The sequence below is a fragment of the Pan troglodytes genome, chromosome 5 (assembly GCF_028858775.2).
Source record: "Pan troglodytes isolate AG18354 chromosome 5, NHGRI_mPanTro3-v2.0_pri, whole genome shotgun sequence".
In the NCBI taxonomy this organism is placed as follows: domain Eukaryota; kingdom Metazoa; phylum Chordata; class Mammalia; order Primates; family Hominidae; genus Pan; species Pan troglodytes.
Genome location: NC_072403.2, coordinates 7,320,247 through 7,343,065, shown reverse-complemented (window position 1 = coordinate 7,343,065; position 22,819 = coordinate 7,320,247). Strand labels below are relative to the sequence as shown.

General features: G+C 54.7%; 1 protein-coding gene and 1 pseudogene across 1 annotated transcript; one reads left to right on the top strand and one right to left on the bottom strand.

The window, feature by feature from the left end:
- Positions 1 to 2,865: 2,865 nt before the first annotated feature.
- Positions 2,866 to 8,971, bottom strand: FOXF2 (forkhead box F2). The gene is made up of 2 exons (XM_001174677.5): positions 7,400 to 8,971; positions 2,866 to 3,788 (listed from the first exon to the last, which is right to left on the bottom strand). The coding sequence occupies exons 1-2, from the start codon at positions 8,568 to 8,570 to the stop codon at positions 3,625 to 3,627; spliced, it is 1,335 nt and encodes a 444-aa protein (XP_001174677.2). The 5' UTR covers positions 8,571 to 8,971; the 3' UTR covers positions 2,866 to 3,624.
- Positions 8,972 to 16,687: 7,716 nt separating this feature from the next.
- On the top strand, positions 16,688 to 20,205 carry LOC134810255 (uncharacterized; annotated as a pseudogene).
- Positions 20,206 to 22,819: the final 2,614 nt, after the last annotated feature.

Genomic DNA, 22,819 nt, shown 5'->3' with positions numbered 1-22,819 from the left:
TGGACCCACTGAATCAGAAATGGAGGATGGGGTGGACCCATAGCCTGTGTTGAACAAGCCCTCCAGGTGATTCTGATGTGCACTCAAGTGTGAGAACTGCTGCTTCAGAGGGAATATTCCTGCCACTCAAAGATCTGCAGTGTCAGTTGCAAAATTCTTAGAGGCAATGTTGGAGAAACGAGGGAAATAGACTGAAATCAGAAGACACGGGTCAAACCCCCCAAAGTCATGACCTAGTCAGGAGCTAGTACAGATCTGTAAATAAGGTCAATATCGGCACCTCAGAGGGATAGTGACAGAATTAAGTAAGATAGCCGTGTGAGATTTAGTAAGATAGCCACGGAGCCCAGCACTTGGTGCATGATGCTCAGTAGTTACCTGGTCTTTTCTTTATGTATACAGCTCTAATGAAACAAACAGAAAACAATAATTATTATAGAAGACAATCAAATCTTTTAATATACCACTTTATTCTGCCAATGAGCAGAAAACCTAAGTTCAAAATCCATTTGACGAAAAAACAGTTGAGGTATTTATCCCTGGTTGAGTTAGTTCGTTTATTTTCACTTATAAAGGTGTAGCACTTTCTTTCAATTTAATCACTAACATTTGAGCAACTTTTAAAGCCAAGCACTGCATGTTTCTCCAAAAAAAAAAAAAAAAGGGGGTGACTATAAATGAGTCTATGTGTACGTGTGTGTCTTTGAGGGACAGTTAGGAGAGAAACAATTTTGACTCAAAAGGAAACAAAACAACAGCCTTATTTGGGGAGAAATGTAGAAATGAAGAATATACGTAGCAAGTCAGGGCTTTAGCATCTGCTGAGCATGGTCAGGCCTGTTCTTACTGAATTGTGATCTGGTTTCAGGATGAGACAGTAGGCGAAAAGAGTAAAATAGAAAAAAGCCCACGCCTGGGCAACGAGGCAAGACCTCGTCTCTACAAAAATTAAAAAATTAGCCAGGCATGGTGGTGCGTGCCTGTGGTCCCAGCTACTCAGGAGGCTGAAGCGGGAGGATCACTTGAGTCCAGGCGGTGGAGGCTGCAGTGAGCTGAGATCCTGCCATTGCACTCCAGCCTGGGCAACAGACCACGACCCTGTCTCAAAAAAAAAAAAGGAAGAAGAAGAAAGAAGAAAGCAAAGTATTTCCTAAAACTGGAAACCATAACTTATGAAAGTGAGATACTTAAAAATGTCTCTATTGGAAAGCACCACAAAACGGGTCATTTTGTCAAGTTCTTGCGCAGCTTGAAGGAATCATTGAGTCGCCTTGGGCGGATCTCCTCGCGCCACCAGGGGGCGCGCTGGGCCTCCCAATGCGGCCAGGCAGGCAGACGCAGTTTTCGTCTTTGAGGTCCTGTCATTCTCTGTATAAACAAGTTACGTTCAAGTGTTTAGGATATAAATTACGACCATGCCGGCTGCCTCGGAAGGAATGTAAACACAGCACTGTGGTCGGAGCAAACTCTGAAACTGACTTCATAATTTATAGCAGGCCCCCGAGTAGCTCACTATAAAAGAAAATAAAAAGGCCTTATTTAACTGCAAATATGATAATGGAGAGACAAAAAATGTTTAAATCACTTCTTAATTTTAGAAGATATAGGAAGGAAACCTAAAGATTAGAAAGATGGTTAAGACTTTCGGAAACAAGATGTTTCACTCAGGAGACGCTCTTTGCAGTGAAATTCACTTAGAATACAAAAACCCTGGGGTGTGAAACAGTTCCCTACGAATACCAAGAGCCTGGTGACTGACTGGGAGAAAGACCTTTTAAGGGATAAGAAACAAAGGTGAGTTTTCCAATCAAGAAAGAAAAAGCAAAAAACAAAAACAAAAATCCTGCCCTGAATTGGAGAGGAAAATGCACAGCATGATTGGAGCAGATAATTTCTCTGCTTCTCTCAGACCCATTGTCCCCAACATGGCTGGTGACGGTGAAGGGCTGCTGGGACAGAAGGTCAGTCCTCCTGCCTAGTTGGCCTATTTTGCTCTTCCATCGGGAGCGTCACCAGCTCTGCCCTGTAACACTGGTGACTGGGAAATCTAGCAGGAACAGAAAAAGGGGCTGAGGGGCTCCCTTGTTAAATCCCTGGTTAAAAGGGAGGAGTGGGGAGAGGAGGCCGGCAGGAAGGGAGGGCTGAACCGGCTTGCTATGTGCCATGCTGAGCAGGGCCAGCCAGGCTCTGAATTGGAGGGTGGGACAGGCCGCAGCCACAGAGCAACGTGTGGGGAGTCCAGCTTCTGTATTAAACTCCCCAAGGAAGTTAAACCCCCTGCTGGGAGCCTGCCCCCTGCAGCTCAGGGCTCCCCCTATATTCTTCAGATCTGAACCCCATTTCTGACAGCATGTGACCGCCACCCATAACAAAATTGCAACGTGCAAAGGGAAGAAGCAGGGTGCTGTTCTTTGGGCATCCAACCCTGGAGGGGGGCTTACCACTGTGCCCCACATCTGTCAACCCGTGCCAGTCGGGAGGGAGAGAGGGCAAAGGGCAGAACACTCCCTGGGCACAGGAAGGAAAACAGAAGGGGCACAAGATTGGTTTCCTCAAAATCAAACCCTTGTCGGTATCTTGCCTGGTTTTCTTTCTAGTTCCTTTCACCTTCTGGTTTTTGTTTTGCCAGAAAAAGCTGGGGTGAAGTAAAGAAAGAAATAACAGAAAACGTTTCTTCCACTGTTTTTCTCCTGAGAAGACTCACAATCAGAACCTGGCCTGTGTTACTCAAGGCACAGACCCCACACCATGTCAGTTACACCACTGGAGCGGGTGTGGGTAGAGTTGCACAGCTGCCTGCCGGGGAGGAGAAACTGGCATCCATTGCTCTCAGGGTGCACGAAGAGAAAATCAGCCCCTAAAACAACTATTTGTTATATACATTTTATTGAAAAAAAATTTTACAACAAAATATTTTGGCAAACTGTAAAAGTATACATAAGTGCAAATATATCCTCCTTTTAAAATACAAGCAAAGTGTGAGTATACACGAAGGTCATAAAAATATCTTTAAAATATGGTGGTAGAAAACAACCTTGTAAAAACGTTGTATTGTCACAATACTGAAAACCACTTTCTTAAACTAGACACATTGTTTCTAAATAATTCCTTAATAATGTTCTTTGGCACCTGTATCCAAATGTAGTGTCTGGGGAAAATGACTCTCCCACTCAGCTAGGCAACAAGAAGAGGCTTTCTTGAAATCTTGTGCTTAGCACTGCCTTTTTGAAAAGCACACAAGTTTTCTTAGACAAACACACACATACACACACACAACTTGTCTGCTTTTTTCAGACCCTGATTACTGAAGGCAACAAAGATCCCACAGATACACATTGATGCCTTACGCATGGCACATCTTCCCACCTGAGTCTGCCCTCTCCCTCATGTGGGAGCCTGCAGGTATTCAGACTGGGGAACGCTACCTTGCCAGCGGTTGTCCTTCTTCCAGCAGTAGGCAAATAACAGTGACCAACGCGATCCTGGGCATTCTGGCTAAGTGGCAGGTGTGTGGCTTACTGCTATCCGCGTGCATGTGACTTGAATCCATCCCAGTTTCTATCTGCCCCCTCTGAGGAGGGGAGAGGAGAGAGCGGCCATCGCTTGGCCTCTTTCCGTTCACGTTCACATGACGCAGGGCTTAATATCCTGACAGACGCTCTGGTGGTGATGGTGATAATACGACCCGCTAGCTGAGGGATGGAAAGAAGAAATCCCGTTGAAGTTGAGGACGAAATCTTTTCTGTCACACACTGGAGTAGAGTGATGCTGGTAACGGGGCAGTCCCACTGAAAGAAAGAAAAAAAAACCTCTTCAGAAACAAAGTCATCCAGTGGATGGCAGGGTGTCTTATTTTGCCTCAGAGTACAAAAGGTGCTGCTGTGCCTTTTAGTATATTGCTAGACAACTGGTAGAGAAAGCCCAGCTTTAGAAGTAGCTCAAACACAGCAACTGCACGTCATAGAATTGCTTTGGAATCATTATGTTTTGTTTTGATACTCGCACAAACACAGAGCAAGTTCCCCCTCGAGGGGGATTCTTATGTCCTGGAATTCCAATTTTATTCTCTGAGGCTGGGGCGTGCACTTTAATCTCAGAATGAGCACAGGTACCGGACAACTAGACCCAGACTCTGGTTCCGGGTCTCTCCCGGCAGAGCTCCTGGCCTGTGCTGCCCTGAGCCCTGGCTTCAGGGAGGGCCAAGCACCCTACCCCAGAAACACCACTGCGGCCTTCTTTCTGAGCTTTGTTTCCCAACTAACTGGGCCGGTCACAGCAGCGAGCGCAGAGGACTCCCTGTGCCAAAGGGGACGATAGAAAACAACCCAATCGCAAGATGAAGGGATGGGGCAGAAAAGCACGCCTCTTCTCCTGCCCCTCCGCAGGCATCTTCGTGGGTCCCGAACGTCTTAGACTTCCTCTAGAGAAGCCAGGACTTCAGGGCGCAGAGAAATGCCCTTTGGTCCGAAGCAGCTGGCAGCGCGAGGAGTCCCTGAGGTAGCCCCAGGCTGGAGGGGGACAGGGAAGGCCCGGACCCTGCTCTCCCGGGGCGGCTCCCCGGTCCCCGGCCTGCACCGGGCCGCTTGACCTCCACCCGCCGCCGGCTTTTGCTTTTGCTTTCTCCGCGCCTCCTGGCCCCGGGGCGCAATCGGCCTGCAGTGCCCTGCGCACTGGGCCCCAGCGGCTGCTGGACCGGGCCCTCTCGGCACCGGGCTGCGTTAGGTCCATTCGCCCGGGTCTTTTCTTAGTTAACCGAGTGGTGTGGGGACCATAAAGTGCACGTCGCTTCGGGCCGGATTCAGTTTTTCAGTGCAAGAAAACCGTACCCATGGCCCGCCGGGCTCGGGCCCTGCTCTCGTGGCCTCAGCCCCGCCGTGTCCCCGCAATGACGGAGCAAGGCGGCTGCTCAGTGGCCGCTGCCTACTTCCTTGCCCGCAACACCTACCCGAACACACCCGGCGCTGCTCTAACGCAGCTGCCCTGTCCCGCGAGCCCCGATGTGTGCGCGGCGCTCTGCACACAGGTGAGTTCCCTCGTCGCGTTAAAGCCAGTTCTGATGGCAAGTCCTGGACCACAAAATAGCAGGCTCGGGAGGAGAGAGGGCGAGCGCTCACACCTGCCCACGAAGGCGGCCGTCGGCGCTTTGATGTGCTGAGCGGGATGACAGAAGCCCGAGCTCCTTCCTGAAGTGCTCGCAGGGCTTAATGAAGAACTCCAGGGCAGCCCCTGCGCCGGCAGGGGCACAGGGACCATGGCCACCAGGCCCAGGAGCGGAGGGCGCGGCCCTTGGGGTGTGCTGGGGGAGGGAGGGTCGTGCTGGGTGTGTGCGCGTAGACATGTGCTGATCTGTGTGCCGGGGAGACTGCCTTGGCCACCCCCGCGCCTCGCCAGGCCCCCAGGTCTCAGTGGGCCGCGGCCCAGTGGGCGGCGCGCTCCCAACTAGGCCCCGCGGGGTCCTGGTGCATCCGGCCGGCTCCTCCGAAGCCTCCACCTCTGGCGCTCCAGGGAGATGGCAACAGGGCTGGGTGGGTATCCTATAGGGACGGGAGCAAGACAGCGAGAAAGGAAGGGCAGAGGGTCCCTGTCGGGCGTCAGGCCCGAGCTATTGTCTCCCCGGGCGTTCCCAGACTCGGTCGGGGGTTCTGCGAGGCTCCCAGGCAAGGCCGGCCGCGGGAGGCCGCTGGGTAGGGGCACAGAGGCCGGCTTGCTTTGCTGGGCAGTTTTCACCCGCTCCAAGACAGTAATGTATCCAGATTCCGAAGTTTTGGGAGCTTGTGCCTGCGCCCAGTGTTATGAGGTGCGGCGAGAGCAGCCTTGAAGAAGGGTCAGGAGTCTCTTTCCTGTGTGCTTTTTTTTCTTCCTAGAGTACGGTTTCTCCAAGGCTGCTAAGCCTCAGAGTCCGGGTTCAAGTTGAGTGGATCTGCCGGGAGAGGAGGAGAAGGGGAGCAGGGAGGGCAGCTGGCAGGCTGGGAGAGGAGCAGGCAGGCGGGGAAGGGAAGGGGCCAGTGCACCGAGGGGTGTGTGTGTGTGTGTGTGTGTGTGTGTGTGTGTGTGTGTGTGTGTGATTGACAGCTGGTCCAAGGGAATACAAAAATAAGAGGGGAAGGCCGCCTGTATTGGTTACTTGTTGAAATTCCCATAAAATTGAACAAGACTCTGTTCTCAGTGGGTTAAGTCAGGCTAAAATCCTCTCCGGTGTGGTCCTGCCGAGACTGTCTTTGTTTGGTTAACCTCTGAGACCCACATTTAAAAGGCCTATTTGGGAAATTTCACCGTCCAGGGAACCAACATCTTTTGCCCATTTCTGGGCTTCCCTTCTCCCCCGGTACTCCCGCTGCACACCGGCTCAGGAACACATAAAGCATGCATCACCCTCCAAGCCACTGTCTCATTGCTGTGGGAGGCCAGTGTGAGAGAGTAGCTTGGGGCCTTGCCTTTGACTGGCAGGCCCATGAGATTTTAATGTGCAGCCCTAGGTGCTCCGAGTGAGGGGTTAATGTAAGGGTTTATCTCTGTTCTTCAGATTAACCTGGTCAAATATTCAAATTCCCTCTTCCATCCTCACCGTCCCCTCCCACCTTTCACCACCTTCAGCAAGTCAATAAATTTTCATAATCTGCAACCAAACACAATGTAAACCAGCCACACTACAAGTGGCATCCACAGGGCAGGCGCATTTCTCAGGGGAGTCCTAGCAGGGTCCTTCAGGTCCTGCCACCCAGGACCTGTATCATTAATGTGGGTCCATTGTTGGGGGGTGGGGAGGCAGGGAAGGGGAGGAGTCTTCAACAGTTTGGTGACCCCCTCCACTGGCAAATCCTTTAGTGAAAGATCCTTTAGTGAAAGATCCTGGGATCCAGCTCTCTCCCTCCCACCCCCTCCTCTTAACACTTGCCCAGCTGCAAACATCTCCCTACAGACACCCCAACATACAGAACATATCTGATTCTGACATTTACTTCGGGACAAAAGTACAGCAAAATGAACGCAAGGAAAAAATGGGACAAAAGGAACTAGACACAGCTTCCTGACCAAGTTCCCCAAAGGCCACATGCCTTCTCTCAAAGCTGAGTGAGACTCTGAACGGGAGACCTGCAGTCTCCTGCACAGGGATCCCCAAAGAGTCCAGGAAGGCAGGGGACTTTACACCACGCTCAGAGCAGCCAGACAATTCTGAAGCTTCAGCTGCTGGCCAGGGATACTGGGAGGACAGTAAGACCCTGATCCCTGATCCCTGCTCCCACGAATAAGATGCCGGCTTTCCCCAGCATCTGCTTTTCCCAGTGCCCTCAGACCTCCTAGCTTCGGGGTCCCTGTTTGTGGGAGTGGCAGTGGCCGCCAGCCCTGGAGGCCTAGAAGCGATGCGCCCAGCTGGCTGGGCTGGAGCGTGCTGCGTTACCTGAGAGGTCCTCGCGAGCGTTCTGGTGCAAGTAGCTCTGCTCCAGCGAGTAGGAGGACATGCTGGAGTGCAGGCCTGCCGAGGCGGCGGGGTTGCTGCTCGGCGTCAGGGCAGGCGGCTGCTTGAGGTAAGGCGAGGCGCCAGGCGAGCTCCAGTGCGCCGCAGGGCTCGTGTAGGGCGAGTGGCATTCGATGGCGCTCGCCATGGCCGGGGACGAGGGTACCGGGCTGCTGCTGCTGTCCGGCCCGTAGTCTCCGCCGCCGCCGCCGCCGCCGCCCCCGGCCGCACCGACGCCCCCGGGGCCCGCGGGCACCGGGCAGCTGGCCATGTAGGTGGAACCCGGGTTGGGCGACATGTGCGGGACGTGGTGGTGGTGGTGGTGGTGAGGGTGCGCGTGGCTTGGGGCGCCCGCGCCGGCGTCGTAGCCCGCGGGCATCATGTCGAGGCCGCCGTAGCCGCCCTGGCTGTGGCAGCCGAGCGGCGCCGACGGGGGCGCCTGGAAGTCGAAGCCCTGGGGCAGCAGCGACGCCCCGAAGCCCAAGCCGCTCACCACGCGGTGGTACATGGGCTTGAGCGCCTGGCACTTCCGCCTGAAGCCGCGCGGCCGGCGGCGGAACGAGCCCTCCTCGAACATGAACTCGCTGGCCGGGTCGATGGTCCAGTAGTGGCCCTTGCCGGGCCGCCCGAGGCCCTTAGGCAGCTTGATGAAGCACTCGTTGAGCGAGAGATTGTGGCGCACGGAGTTCTTCCAGCCCTGGTAGGCGCCGCGGAAGAAGGGGAAGCGCGCCTGCAGGAACTGGTAGATCTCGCTGAGCGTCAGGCGCTTGCTGGGCGAGCTCTGGATGGCCATGACGATGAGCGCGATGTACGAGTAGGGCGGCTTCTCGGGCCGCCGCAGCCCCGAGCTCGCCTTCTTGGCGCCCCCGCTCCCGGCGCCCGCGCCGCCGCCGCCCGTACTCTTGCAGGCAGCCGAGGGGGCGCTGGCCGAATTGGAGGAGGACGAGGACGAGGCGCAGGAGGCGGAGGAGGACGACGAGGAGGAGGAGGTGGTCTCCAGGGCGGCGGCGGCGGCGGCGGGCGGCGGGCTCATCAGGGCGGCCTGGAGCGCGCCGGGGACCGGGCTGCACGCGCGGCGGAGCGGGGCCGGCGGCGGCCCGCCCTCGGTGGTCATCTGGGACCCGGGAGCGAGGCCGGGCCGCGAGGGCGGGCCCCGGGCGGGGAGCGGAGGCGCCGGAGCGGGGTCGGCCCAGAAGCCCTGCGAGCGCCCTAGCCCGCCGCCCGGGCTGCAGCCGTGGCCACTCCGGGCCAGCGCTTCGGCGTCGCCTCCCTCAGCTCCTCTGGGGCTTCTGGCGGCGGCGGCGGCGGCGGCGGCGGGCGGGAGGCAACGCCCGGCGCATCCCTCCCCGAGCCGCGGGCCCTGCCTTGCGCAACGGCCTCCCAGGCCGCGGGGCCGAGCGGCCGGCGCCGGGCAACTGCGCCCGCGAGTGGGACCGCGGCCTGGACCCCGGGGACGAGCCCGACGTCTCCCTTCAGGAGCGCTCCTCGCTCTGTCTCTCGGACTTCCTCCCTCCCTCGCCCTCCCCGGCCGCCCTCCTCGCTCCCTCCCTCCCTCCCTCCCTCCCTCCCCCTACCCCGCCCTGCCCCCTCCTCGCTCCGCGCCGCCGCGGGGAGGGCGCGCTCGGGCCGCCGCGCTCACTCCTCCCCCTCCCGACCTGGCGGCCGCCTCCCTCTCTTATCTCGCTCCCCGCTCTCCAGGGTCTCCTCGCTCTTTTCATTCCTCTCGCGGCCTCTTCCCCATTCCCTCACTCACCGTCTTTCAAATTGAGGGATCACAGACTCACTCCCGTTTTGCTAAGGGGGCGACCCCCACCCCTCGCAAAACTCGACCACCTCTGACTTCATGAAATATTCTTTCTGTTTGCCCCCTACAGCAACCCCCGCTTCCCATCCCAGGACCCTGCCGCCCCCCGCGGAGTGGACCCAGCCCCGCCCCCCCGCCCCCCCTTCCTCCTCCTGGCCCGCCGGGCCGAGTGGTGCTGCTGCGGGTGCGGCTGCTCGGAGCCTCCCTGGCCGCCCTCCCCAGGGCCGATACTGACTCCATCTGTCAACTTCGTTTAGACTTTGCCGCCCTCAGCCACACGCCGGGGTGCCAGACGCCCAAAGGTAACGTGCCAATCCTCTCTCTTTCTGGCAGGGCCTGCAGGCTCCCCGACAATTGTTAGGGCGACTGGGGGCCGCCGCAGGGTTGCGGGCCGCTGGCGATCGTGGACGTTTTCGGAACTTTGAGCAGAGGGATTTAGACTGAGAAACCTAGGCCAAGTTTCAAAGACTCTGGAAACCTGGATCTCATGGGACTTAGGGTTGCATTTGCTTCCACTTCTTCCCCTCACCCCCACGCCCCAGTTAGTGTTCTGTAAGAAAAAAGTGCAGAAGAAAAAGAAAGAAGAAGGAAGGAAGGAAGAAAAGAAAGAAAGAGAAAGAAAAAGAAAGACCCTGAGATAAGCGAGATGGCTATATTTATAGTCAGTCCTGAAGGGGTGTGCAGCTGTCACTAGGTTTACATCCTCCGTCTTAACATTGCCCACCCAAAACTGTGCCAGGTCTCAGCTAACTCCTGTCCGAGAACACTTCTCCCCAGTTGTGGCTAATTCCTCCCTAAGTAAGAGTCACGCTCTGAGAGAGATGTGCCCTCGGGAGCAATCACTTCCAATGAGACCCGACAGTTAGTTATTGGATTACACGTGCAGGGAAATGTAGTCCGACCAGGGATAGGAGCTGGGAGAGGGAGGAGGAGAGCAGGAGGCCGGAGCTGGCGGGGCCTCCCAAGGGCTGAAGGGGGAGGCCCAGAAAGAAGGTGCTGCAGACCAGCGGACCAAACAGGAGGCAGAGCTGGGCACCCCGCTGCGTCTAGGCTGAAAGGACCGAGGTGCACGGGTGTGCCTGCTGGGGAGCCTGGGGAGTTGCAGGAGGCAGGAGAAAGGGAGGTTGTGCAGTAATCAGGAGGGAGACACCAGGCAAAGAGCCTTCACAGCCGCACAGCCTAGGCAGGCCCCTTGGGGCGGCTGGAGCCCTGTGTGCCCCTGGAGTGCCAGGGGACTGCTCCTGGCTGAGTGTGCTGGTGGGGCTGTAGATGCAGAGAGGGCGGGTGGGGAGGGGAGGGGTATGTGGGAGGGGGGTGGGCCGGGGCTGGCCCCAGACAGTGACCTGAGGTTGAGTGGAAGCAGGCTTTTTCCATCAAACCCTGCCTGGATACCACACACAGAGACCGAGTGTCAGTTTACTGCCCTGAGCCGGCTCCTTCTCCCTAAGCTCCACAGTAATTAGACAAAGAAAACCTAAATTAGCTGAACAGGCGTCGACAGCTTCCTCCAGAGCACCCCTGGTACCTACATGGGAATGTGTCCGAAAATGGCTTGATTGTAGCCGAGAGTCAGCTAAGAAAACACCGCCAAACCGAACTCAGTTTACCACTCATTTCCAATAGAAAAAAGAAACAAGTCGCTCTTTTCCGGGTGGGATGTTTTGATTGGGTTGGGGTAGGGCTTTGCAGTTGTTTCCACTTTCTAAGAATTTCTGACTGACTGCTGAGCGTTTTTGGGGGGTGCGTCCCCATATATTTCATGGTATTTTTTTCTCTTGACCTCATTTGTCATTTTATGTGGAATAACTTAAAAATACATAACTAAATATAAAAGTAAATATAATGTGTTCACTAAACCAATGCTCTAAGTGCCTAAAATATAATTATTTTCATAAAATAGAAGCTGGAGTGGGGAGGACAGATAGGATCTTAAAGGAGCTCTACTGACACAGAGTTCAGTGTGTGTGTGTGTGTGTGTGTGCTTTAAATGGAAAGAGCCCAGGGGAGAAGCTTGTGGGGGAAAAGGACAATTATCTCATTTGTAGGTGGGGGCGGTGGGCAATGGGCTTTGGAAACATTCAGTACTCATTGTCACTTAGCCATGGACTCTCTCTGATTCTCTGTGCCTGAAAATTCTATGTATTTGGATCTCAGGGAAATACAGATCCAACTTTTTAAGCACAGGCCTTAAAAGGTTTTAGGACCCGGAGACTGAAGAATAAAAGGCGCTAACCTTAAAATCCAGGCAAGACCAGTGATAACCTTCTGTACTAGTAGCTCCCAGTTTTGGGGTTATGGGGTCATCCTCTGAGAACACGATGGAAGCTATGGAGCCAGTTTCCAGAAAAATACTTCCAACTTGCCTGAGATTTTAGGAAGTCCACAGGTACTCATTAAAACAAACAAGGAAACAAGCAAAAAACCCCAGATTCTTTTAGCTTCTACCAATTCAGCTGGTTAAATTATGAGGGAATTTTTAAAAAGGCTCCTTTCTTCATTCAAGCAACAGCAGTATCCATTTTACCTAAACTCTAAACTTGCAAGAAATCCCACTTAGAGTGTGGTGAGTGTTATGAGGGCCGGCCAGGTCGTGGGAAGGCAGTGGACATTGGAGAGCAGTTAGGGCCAGGAGGCGGTCAACTGACTGGAAGCCTTCCCTCTCTGCAGGGGTCTGCATACTGCCCCTGTAGACCCTGAACTCCAGAAAGATAAGCAGCTTGGGGGCCTTCTTAAGTTATATCAGCAGGAAGGCTCCTCTCCAAAACTCTTTCTTGGATACACCCCACTTCTGCCTCTGGAAACTATTCTCATGGCAGAGACCACCACCACATCTACAATGACTAAACCCTGCATCTGTTTGTTACAGACCTCGCAGGTACCATCTTGTCACCCACCAACTGGCCCAGGTATCATCATCCTCCTTTTGAGGTGAGGAAGCTAAGGCTCAGAGACTGCGTGACTGGCTACAAGTCACGCCGGGGCAAGTGACAAAGCTGGCCAGCAGCCTGGGCCTGGAACTCCAAAGTCAGTGTTCCTTCCACTGCATTACAGCAAAGCCTCTCTGAGCTTTGTTTTAATCACTGATATACACAAATCTCTTGAGTAAGAATGTATGTGATAGCAAATTATGTCAATTTCTGTATCCCTGGGAGGAATACCTTAATTTCTGGTTAGCAGACAGGGTTTAAAAGGAAAGCTGTGTTTGTCTCTGAAACAGAGCCTTGCTTAGGATGGCTCCCCCACCCCCCTACTGGGGTTCCTTCTTATGGGGGTGAGCTCTTCACTCACTTTCACTCCCTATAAATAACACGAATCTTGAAATTTTTTTTCTTACGGGAAGGGAAGGTATGGTTCATATAAATGAGTCTAGATCAGCCCAGGCAGTCCTTGGTTAACCAAAACTATGCAGCCTCCGCCGCGATGGGTCCTCTCTCCATCCCGCTTTGGTTGACTGTCCCGTCTGGGCTGCGGGTTCCTTTCCCCTCCAACCCTTTAGGTCCCACCCCTGCCCCAGCGCAAGGGAATGTAAACTTCAACAAGCTTGGGTTTCTCCGATTTTGTTCTGTAATCGGCGTTTTATTCTAGGAAATCTCCTCATTATTGCGGTTTAAATTTTGTGTTCTTAGCATGCTTCCTCTGCTTCGTGGGTTTTACATGAAATGGCTTAGACTAAACCAGTTACCGACAGGAGAGACGCATCCGCACCGCGCTGTTTGCGGCCATCTAAGACGTCTCCTCCCGGCAGTTCGCGCCTGCGGCACCCCTCCCTTCCTTCCGCCTGGGCCCGGGCTGGGGGAAGCCTCTTCCCAATTCAAAATGAGACTGACCCCTGTTTTCGCTCTGTATTTAGGCGCAAAGTTAAGTCGTGTAGAGGATTCTCGAACTCCTGCGAGGCCTTTCTAAATGTGGACGGCGAGAGCTCAGTGCTGGGGCCTGGGGGTGTCAGCGTGATTGAGGAAATGCTGGAAGAGCACCAGCCTGCACGCTGCAGAGGCCTCTTTAGAAACTTCGAATAACAACAGAAAATGCGGACGGGAACAGCAATAGGAGGACGCGCAGAGGCAGGGGTTGGAGAGGGCAAGGTGGCCGGGAGTGGGAATTTCACACCTCTCCTGGAGTCTGCTCTCCTTCCTAGGTCCAGAAACCCCCAGACCTCCGGGTCTGAACACCAGCCACCCAGTTCCCAGTGTTTATTTGGATAGAGTCTTCCGCTCTCCAAAGGCTTGTGTCCCGGTCAGGGCTCTTTTTATAGCCACCTTCCTGAGAGATCCCCCAGTAGCCCCAGATCTCCTGGCCTCGGCGGTGGGCACGACTCGATGACCCACTGGCCAGATCTGAGGGTGCTTGAAGGGGAAAAAAGGGTCCAATCTACGAGACCCTCAAGCGAAGACCGGCCTCACCCCATTTCGGCACTTCCCAAATTGCCGGGCGCGGGTCCCTTCGGTTGCGAGACCAAAACCTTGGGATGATCCCAGGAGCCAGCCCAGCGGCCGGCAGGCCCCGATCCCAGTGCGCAGGCGGCAGTACCAGGCGGAGCACCTCTTCGACTTCGCCTACAGCCCGTTGCGTTTAGGGGTGGCGAGTTGCGGGGTTGGGGGGCGTGGGTGGAGAGCAGAGACGGCCCGCTTTGTCTAAAAGGCAGAGAGAAGGGGCATAGGTTGGAACAGAGTCGGTCTGCGTCTCCCAACGGGGGAAGAAGGGGGGGCACCCAGCGGCTAAAGAGAATAAGTCAGGAAGCCTGTACCACAAGTATTCCTGGAAGCAAGTGTGGGTGCCGGTGGCCCTCAGCATGTTAACTTTTCGCCCACTGATGCTGCTGGAAGGGACGTCCCCATGCTTTAGGTCGCAGGACAGAGCTTGCAGATGCCTTGGAAACCGGTAGGAGCCAAGCTGCGTCCTGGGAGACCCCCGAGCTCCGCACACCTTCCCTCCGCCCTCCCGGCTGTGGCAACGCTCGGGGGTGGTTTAGGGGTCCGCGTGCCTTTTGCTCCGCAGCCCCAGGCCTCGGATCCCCTCCTCCCGCCCGCCTTCCCAGGCTGGGGAGAAAGATGGCTAGGCCGCGCACACACGCTGGGCAGGGTTGGCGGGGCCGCGGGGCCCACCCAGGAGGCGCCCGCGGGGCCTGAAGAGGTCACTCCGGGCACTGCACGCGGGAGGGTGCGCGCCGAGGGCTACGGAAGGCACCAAGCAAAGGCGCCCGGAGGTCGCCGGGCCGCGCCTCCGATGCCCTCCAACCGAGACCAGAGGCTGGCCGGCTGCGGCCGCGCGGGGAAGCGCCCTGGAGGTCCCAACCCAGCCCGGGCAGGGCTTTCTTCTCCCGTCTGGCTGGTCTCCTCCCCGCTGCCCTCCCTTCCCCCAAATAAATAAATATTTCCGAGGGCGGCGAACTCGGCGGGGCGCCGGGTCCTGAGCGCCTGGGCGATAGATGAACTTCCTGGTGCATCAAAACTCCCCTCTCGTCCTCCCCGCCGAGCTCAGGATATGGGGCGCGCTCGCTTCTCTTCAGAAAAGGAAACGTAGCTCTTCCAAAAATATAAATCAGCTCTGACGTCCAAATATTTCTTTTGTCCTCCAGCATCCTCTGTGGGGATAAATAAAACGTGCTCGGCGCCCAGAGGCCGACTAGGGACCTCAGGGCGCCCCGACGCCGCCTCCGAGAAGCTGCTTTGCGGAGCCCCCCAACCCCACCCCTCCCCGCAGCCTGGCCAAAGGCCCCGGGCCCCGGATGCGGCCTGACCTTCGGGCGGGCTGCGGCGGCGGGAGGGAGGGACACGACCCCTCCGCGGAACCCCGGCGGCCTGGGAAGGCCAAAGGCGCCCGAGGCCGACCCAAGCGGGGAGGGGACCTCGTTCGCGATGGGCCAGGAGAGGCCGGGGAAGCTCCGGGCGCGCCCTAGATGAGTTTGGGCCCCAAGGCTGCCTCTCCAGGCCGAACTGTGTCAGGGAACCTACGCCCCCTCCCCTTCATTTCCGTCGGAGTTTCTGACCCCAGGGCAGCCTCCTCCTCGTGGGGACCCAGAGTAGTTCAAGTTTGGAGCACAGAGGGCCCCGACTGCGTCTTTTCCCAGCCGAGGCTGAGGCCCAGGCTGCTGCTCCTCCAGAAGCCAGTCGGCTTTGCGACCTCAGAGGACACCACTGGCCTGGGGCGTGGCCCTCGAGGCTCTCCGCCCGTCAGACCTGGGGACGGCTTGAGCCAGGTGACCCTTTCCACCACCCCTGCCTCCCAACTCCCTCCTCCAACTTGGGGGAGGTGGACAGGTTTTCTGTAGCGGCTTGGAAATCTATGCCAAGGTAAACCACATGCACGAGGGTGGTTGAGATGCAGGGTTCTACAGGGGCTGAAGTGAAATCCTCCTAGGGGAGCACGGTGGCTGGAGGCGTGTCCGCACCTCCACTCCCCTTCCTGCTCCCCTGACTCCAAGGCGCTGAGAGCCCACGGGCCTTTCTGCTGCCCTCCTTTCCCAAGAAATCGCCCCATGGCACCCACGCGGCCAGTCTGCAAGGCTTTGGGGGTCAAACGGCCCAGGCAAGGAGAAATCTCCATCTGCTCAGGGGCAGCTCATCCTCCCCTCACGCCCTGTGCCCCACACCGAGGATTGTGTTCCAGGCCTGGGGCCTCGGGGCTGCGCGGCGGGGGCTGGTCTCCAGCCGCCCCTTCTCTCCAGGGGGGTCTTTATTGATGAGCTGCCTCGAAAACCCCCAACCAGAACGTCCCAGAAGGGTTTAGACAATCCATCACCCACCACTTCAAGAATGCTTCCTCCCTTTCAAACACAATCCTCGCACACCAGACGGGCTGCGGTGGGGAGGGGCGCGCACTTGAAAAGAGAACAGCTATATAATCAACGTCAAAGCCGTCCCGCAACCTTTCGGAAACAGGGACTTGGGCCAAAAATCCCTCAGGATGATTTACGGGGCCCCCTCGCCCTCTCCGCCTGCCTCCACGTGACTCTGGCCCGCGCCCGCACGGCAGCCGCACACCCTGCCCCGTGCCAGGCAGCCCCGGGCCCCTCCGCGGGGAGTTCGTGTTTTAGGAGAAAGTGCTTTTTTCTCTTGGGGCCCAGGGGGAAAGGGGTCTCGGCCGGGCCAGAGAGTGCTTTGGTGGCTTGGTTACGGTATCCTCGTGGGTGAACTGCGAAGGCCGGGCCTGGCCTCTTGGAGTCGTCCCATGCAAGTCACCTTTCCTCCCGCCAGAGCCCTGGGATTGTGCGGTGCGGGCTGCGCCTCCCTCTCCCCTCCGCGCGGGAGCGGGAAGAAGCCGCAGTTCCTCTGGCTTCCGCGGGGTGGCGCCAGGCTCTCGGGAATCGCGGCCCGCGGGGCTGCCCGGCGCGGCCGTCACCTGCTCGCGGCTCTCGACGACGCCCCGCGATCCGTGGCTCCGCAACGCCTGCAGCCGAGGCTCCAGCCCCGGCGCGGGGCCGGCCGGTGTGTGACCCGCAGGCGGGCAGACTTCGGCAGCATCGCCTGTCTCGCACTCGGTTGGCCCGCTTAGGGCACGTCCTGCTTTCCTGCCCTACCCTACCCGGACCCGCAAGAAGAAGGGGCAGCCGAGTCACCTGTGGGCACCTCTCCGCGGGACACAAGCGTCTTTAGGCTTTGCTGAAGAAACGATCATTCAGTTCCGTTATTTGGTTCTCTGAAGCAAGGGACAGGGGCTCTGTGTCTTCATTTGTAAGTTGTCCTGGAGCTCCTGGAGGTGCCCTGCGGTTTGGTGGAAAACAAGCAAATCAACAAATCATCCCACCTACCCGCCCCTGTAGAAGCAGGATTCGGCTGACTCTGCGCGGAGTCAGCATTCTGTCCCTGAGGAAGTACCTCGTCTTTCGGTGGCTACAGGGACAGAAAGACAACGATTTTTAAAAATTGTGATTTTTCATTTCTTTTAGCTTCTTAAGAAAACCCTTGCAGCTGTCTAAACTCGTCCTGGTAGAAGTCTGCAAGACAGGAAGGAGCTTGAGGGGTCGTTGTGGGGCCGGCTTGATACAAAGGGGAGGCACCAGGTGGATAGGGGTGTCTCAGCCGGGGCTGCAGGATCTTTTTATATTTGTTATTATGAAAAAAGTTTCATAGTATACCAACGTGGAGCGAGTATATGCTCTCATACGCTCATCACCTACATGTAACAGTTATCAAGGTTTTGCCACACTTGCTTCATTCATCTTTCTGTTTTCATTTCTTGCTGAAATATTTTAGAGGAAATCTAGACATCATGTTTTAAAAGTGCACTTTGTAACTCCTCTCCACATCTCCGGTTCTAGCTCTCATACCTAAGATTACATTTTGGCATATACACGCACACCTTCCCATGAGGAATTTCAAAATAGGGCTGAGACATTGTTCTGGATGTGTATTTTACAAACAGAACTCTCCATTTCCCCAGGTGACTTACAGCTCTGAGTTTCTTGGCTTTCTTCTGGCTGCTGGATCTCCAGAAAGGCTGGCAAATGTTCCCTCCCCCACTCTCACTGCAGGCCGGGTACACGCAGTGGCTGTAAACTGTGAAAAGGAGTGCTGTTTCCTTCAGTCACCAGAGTTAATCCCAGGATGCCTTCCATATATGCCCGACAACATAATGTATCACAAGAGCACGTGTCCTTTGAAAATATCTGCAGGTATGCATTGTCCATGTGTACTGTACAGCAGTTTCCAAATCATTTTTTTCCTGACAGTGGCTAGCTGTGGAAGAATTTTTCATATCATCTGAAAGTGCCTGAGGGAGAATTTCAGACTAGGCTGGAGAGGCGAAGGAGTCATGGGGAGTGGACCACGGAGCATGGGAGATAAGTTTGGCTTTATATCCAGCCCCCTGCCCCCAGGACTCTGTACACATATTTCACAAATAGTTGTTTATTGATTTATTTGATGTTTTTGCCCCCCCAACAATCCATGTTGTGCTCTTAGCATTTCCCTCACCCCCAACGCCACCCTGCGCAGATGAGTGGCGATGCGGTGGTCACATTGCCCTCGTTTACAGTCTGAGAAGTGCACCTGCTCCTGATTACCTTAAGTCACCTAATAATGTTTCTGGGCTTGTTTCTGTTTTATGGTAAAATGGGCATCAGGAAAATACAGGTAAGAAAAAATGATGCCCCCTCCCACAGCTATTATAAAGGTGAAATAACTGTTATAAAAAGGTATTAACATTCTGACATACACACATTTATAGTTATTTTTGGTTCAATCCAATAAAAACACTTTAGTTTTAAGGCACCCTCTAAGTTTCACGGTACTTGGGATCTCTCATTCCTGGGTAATCTCTCATAGGCGGATTTGGGTTTGTCTTTAATGAGGAAAATATGGGTCCATTGTCTACAAGTGTAAGCCTGCCTATGAGGACTGGGGTCCCTGGTCTCCGGGTGTTTTCGGGCTGTGGGTTGGGTCTCTAGGGCTCCACTGCAAAGAGGGAACTCTGGGAGAGGGAGAAGGAGAGGGGATGTTTCCCTTGGTTGGACCTCGAGGTTGGTTCCTCCAGGTATATCAGATTCCTTTGCAGCACTGGGGGTCCAGCCACAGACAGCTGGTCTGCATTCGAGGAGTCTTCTGCCCCCGAAATCCCATCCGGCAGAACGTGAAAGTGCAGTGGAAAGAAAACTCGACTGCGCACCTCGCAAGGGCGCCTCGCGGGTTCCTAGCGGACGTGGCCGACCGCAAAGCCGCCACCGCGTTTGCTTATTTCAGGCGGGACTTTCTTTCTCTCCATCCTAAGTTCCCTTTGCAAAAGAAGCAGGCTCTGGGCCGCCCTGTGGGAGGCGGCGGGACAGCGGAGGACCCTCACCTTCCACGCGCGCCACAGCGTCGCAGGAGCCCGGCGGCCGGCGACTGTCTTCCCCCCGAGTACGCCAGGACACCAGGGGCTGCTGCCCGGCACCCCTACTCTACCCTGTAGGCTCGCAGCCTGGCTCTGAAAGTGGAACCTGCAGTATGAAATACTAAGGACGTCAACGCTTTTCCCAATTAATTTTTTTTCTGTGCTTTCCACCCTCCCTCCTGCTCCAGAATACCCTGCACTTACCACCTACGTGATCTGGAACAAGTTACTTTGTTTCTGCACCTCGGTTTTGTGACTTCTACGATTGGGATCACTATAATGCCTAACAGTGTTGCTGGGAGGATTAAACGAATTAATACAAGCCAAGCTCTTAGAACCGCGTGCGGCACGTGGGAAGCGCTCTATAAACGTCGGCCCTGAAACTGACGGTGCAGAGTCCTCTGAACTCGGTCCCGCGTGGGCCGGCGCGCCCCTACGGCTTTCCCCGGGGTGGTTTCGGCCGTGGCCCGCAGAGCTTGGGGAGAATTGGGTCCCTGCGCCTGTCCCAGCCCCAACCAAACTCCTGTGCTTTTAGGATTTGGTTAAGAATTGAGTTAGGCACGGAGCAGGGAGAAAGTACGAAAAGTCGGGGCAGGACCCCGGAGCCGCCGGCTTAAGCCGGGAGCGCGGCGGAGCGAAGCAGGTGCACGCGGGCTGGAGCGCGTGGGGCTGCCGCGGCGCTGGCCGCAGCCGGGGTCCTGAGTGCTGTCGCCTGTCTAGTTCTCCAAGAGGGGCCTGGTGGGCGGTGTCGGACTCAGCGCTGCTTCTCCGGGCCCCGGCCGCGCCACCCCCGCCGGCTCCATGCCCCGAATTGCTGGGGGTGCGGAGTGCTTTCTGCAGCTGGGCGCAGTGGCGACCCCGGTGTGGATGAACGCCTTCCGCGAGGGGTGGCACCGAGGGCGGCGTCTAGAAGCTGGAGGTGGAAAGCAGGGAGGCAATTTCTGTTTTAGCGTCTTCTCTTCCATGTCCGACCCTTAGCCAGGTTCTTCCCCGGGTGGGACTTGTCTCCACATTTTGCTTGGAAAAAGCAGGCGATAAACGGTCGCGTTTCGGCGGTCGTCTTTTGCTTCGAGGCCGGCGCGGGCCTCTCCAGGACTCGCGAGGCGGCACAGGGCAGGGAAGGGCAGGCTGACCTCACCGTGGGCGAAACCGGCCCCGGCAGCGGCGGCGCGGCGGCCACCGGGCGCGAGGCGCGAAACCTCAGGCAGCGCAGCCGCCGCCGGGCACCGCGGGCTTGGACGGCCTTCAGAAGGGGGTCCGGACGCGGCCGCTCCGCCGAGCGAGGAGGGCGGAGAGGGAGGGGAAGTGACCTCTTGAACCTCATCCAATGCAAATGTTATAAGAAGCTTGTTAAGGAAAGAAAAGCGGAAGGGCAGGGAAATGGAGAAACGTGGAGTCCACCTGAGGCTTGAATGGCCTTTTTAGAGTTCCAGGCCCCTGGGATTTGCAGACTTCTCTGCGGTAGACCGACTATTGGTGATGGACTTTGCATTTTCCCGCAGGACGGTGAAGCTACCGGCCGACTTCCTCCAATATGCATATTTTACATATATAAACACCTTTGCAGTTTTATAGCCATTTAAATAAACCGTTCACATAAACTCTTAACTCTCAAAACGATCCGCACAAAATAGCTTTTATCTCAGATCATTTTCACTCTTCTTTTAATTACTGGCTTTTGTCACCTCCAGGCTGGTGGCCAAAGTGTTTTTACGTCCAACTCGGCCGTCTCTTCTACGGTACCTTAGTACCGCAGTAACTTTCCCTATCAACATGGACACAGACTAGAGTCAACCTTTAATTTTCTCAATTGGATGGGTAATCTATTTTTGGGAGAAGCAAATGTCCCCTTCGTTTGGTCCTTGTTGGTTCTTCGTTAGCGAGGGAGGATGCCGGTGGGGCCTTCAGCAGCAGCATCCTAACAGTGTTGCAGCGGTGACTAGTTTTTGGCTTTAAAAAAGACAGACCCGTCGGGCGCGGTGGCTCACGCCTGTAATCCCGGCACTTTGGGAGGCTGAGGCGGGCGGATCACGAGGCCAGGGGTTCGAGACCAGCCTGGCAACATAGTGAAACCCCGTCTCTACTAAAAATACAAAAATTAGCCAGCATGGTGGCGCGCGCCTGTAATCCCAGCTACTCGTGAGGCTGAGGCAGGAGAATCGCTTGAATCCGGGAGGCGGAGGTTGTGGTGATCCGAGATGCCACCACTGCACTCCAGCCTGGGCAACAGAGCGAGACTCCGTCTCAAAAGATAAATAAATAAATAAATATAAATAAGAAAATAAAAAAGACTGACTGGCTTGATGAGCCAGATATTCACCTATTTACTCTTCAAGTCTCTAGACCTATTATAAAATATGTCAAGCATCTGAGAAGCTGTGAGCGGTTACCATATGTCAGCTTTTCATTCAGCAGAAGGGGAGGGGGGCTCCTAAAGTTTTTTTCTCCCTTGAAAGGGAAGACTGTTTGGGGACCCGAAAATATAAACAAAACCTCCAGAAACCCATGTTTTGGAACAAAATGGGTGTGGAAAGCTAAGCAGGCCAGTTGGGCAGACAGGATTTGGGGATGGAGGCTGAGGGAGGCAGGGGACTCTGTAGAATCTGTGGGCAGCCGTGCCCATCTGAGTGAGGGGACAGAATGACACTCTGTGCTGGTGGCAGAGAAAGGGACAAGCCAAAGAGGCAAGGAGTGGCAGATTCTCTTTAGGAGAATTTTCCATCTGGAAAGAAGGTTTATGCATCCATCACCCATCTCTGGTAAGATGCTTGGTGTAGGTGGAAGGGCGTATGTTGGCATTGGCCTGAGGGAATCTGCCTTACTGAGCTCGGCTAAAAAGGAATTTAATAAACTTCTTTTGTTTTGTGGTTTCTACCTATGGAAACCTTTTCTGCAGTTGGAGGGCTCTCAGAAGAGATCCAAGACAGGAAACCTTTCCATTTGTAAATCAGTTACAAAAAATATGCAGTTGAGTTAAGCATTTTATGGCAATAGGAATTTAATAAAAAGGGAAAGAATATAGCTGTATAGAGTAGGTAAGCATGACTGGAGAATAAATTTATTCTTTTTGTTTGTTTCATTTTGTTTTTATTTTCTAACACCAGAATGTGTAATTTTATAGCAATGGAAAAATAATAAGCAATTTTGGGTGTCTCAAATTCATTATAATGTATTCCTGAACCCTTTCTAACTAGGATATTATTTTGAGGCCAAAACTGATTGATGTCTAGACTTTGGATGTCTCTACAAAGTGAGAATTGGAGCTGGCAGTATCATAACACCACTTGAAAACATTTCTTCTGGCCTTTATTATTTGCACTTTTTCTTCAAGTTTTCATTCACTTTTCTAATTTTTTAAAACTCTCCTAGCACAATGACATAGCACTATTCACTTTTATACCTTGAGTTAAAAGTGGAATTTCAATTGATGAAAATAGAGGAAATAAGGTTACTCAAATAATGCCAAGGAGTTCATATGCGTCATTCAAGTTACCTTCAAGACTGCCATTTAAATGACTTCTTTTTTTAAGTAAGATTAATATATTTGTCTTTATAGTAACACCTTCAAAAATATGCAATTTTTAATATTTTGGGGATGAAGTGACCCATGAAGGCATAAGTGCCTTGGTCTATGAGAGTCATCATGAAGCCATGATTTATTTTTTGTTTTTCTTTATATAAATATAATCACATTACAAAAGTAGGATTCTTTCCCCATCTTTCCTTAGCCTATTTTTCTTATGTAACAAAAT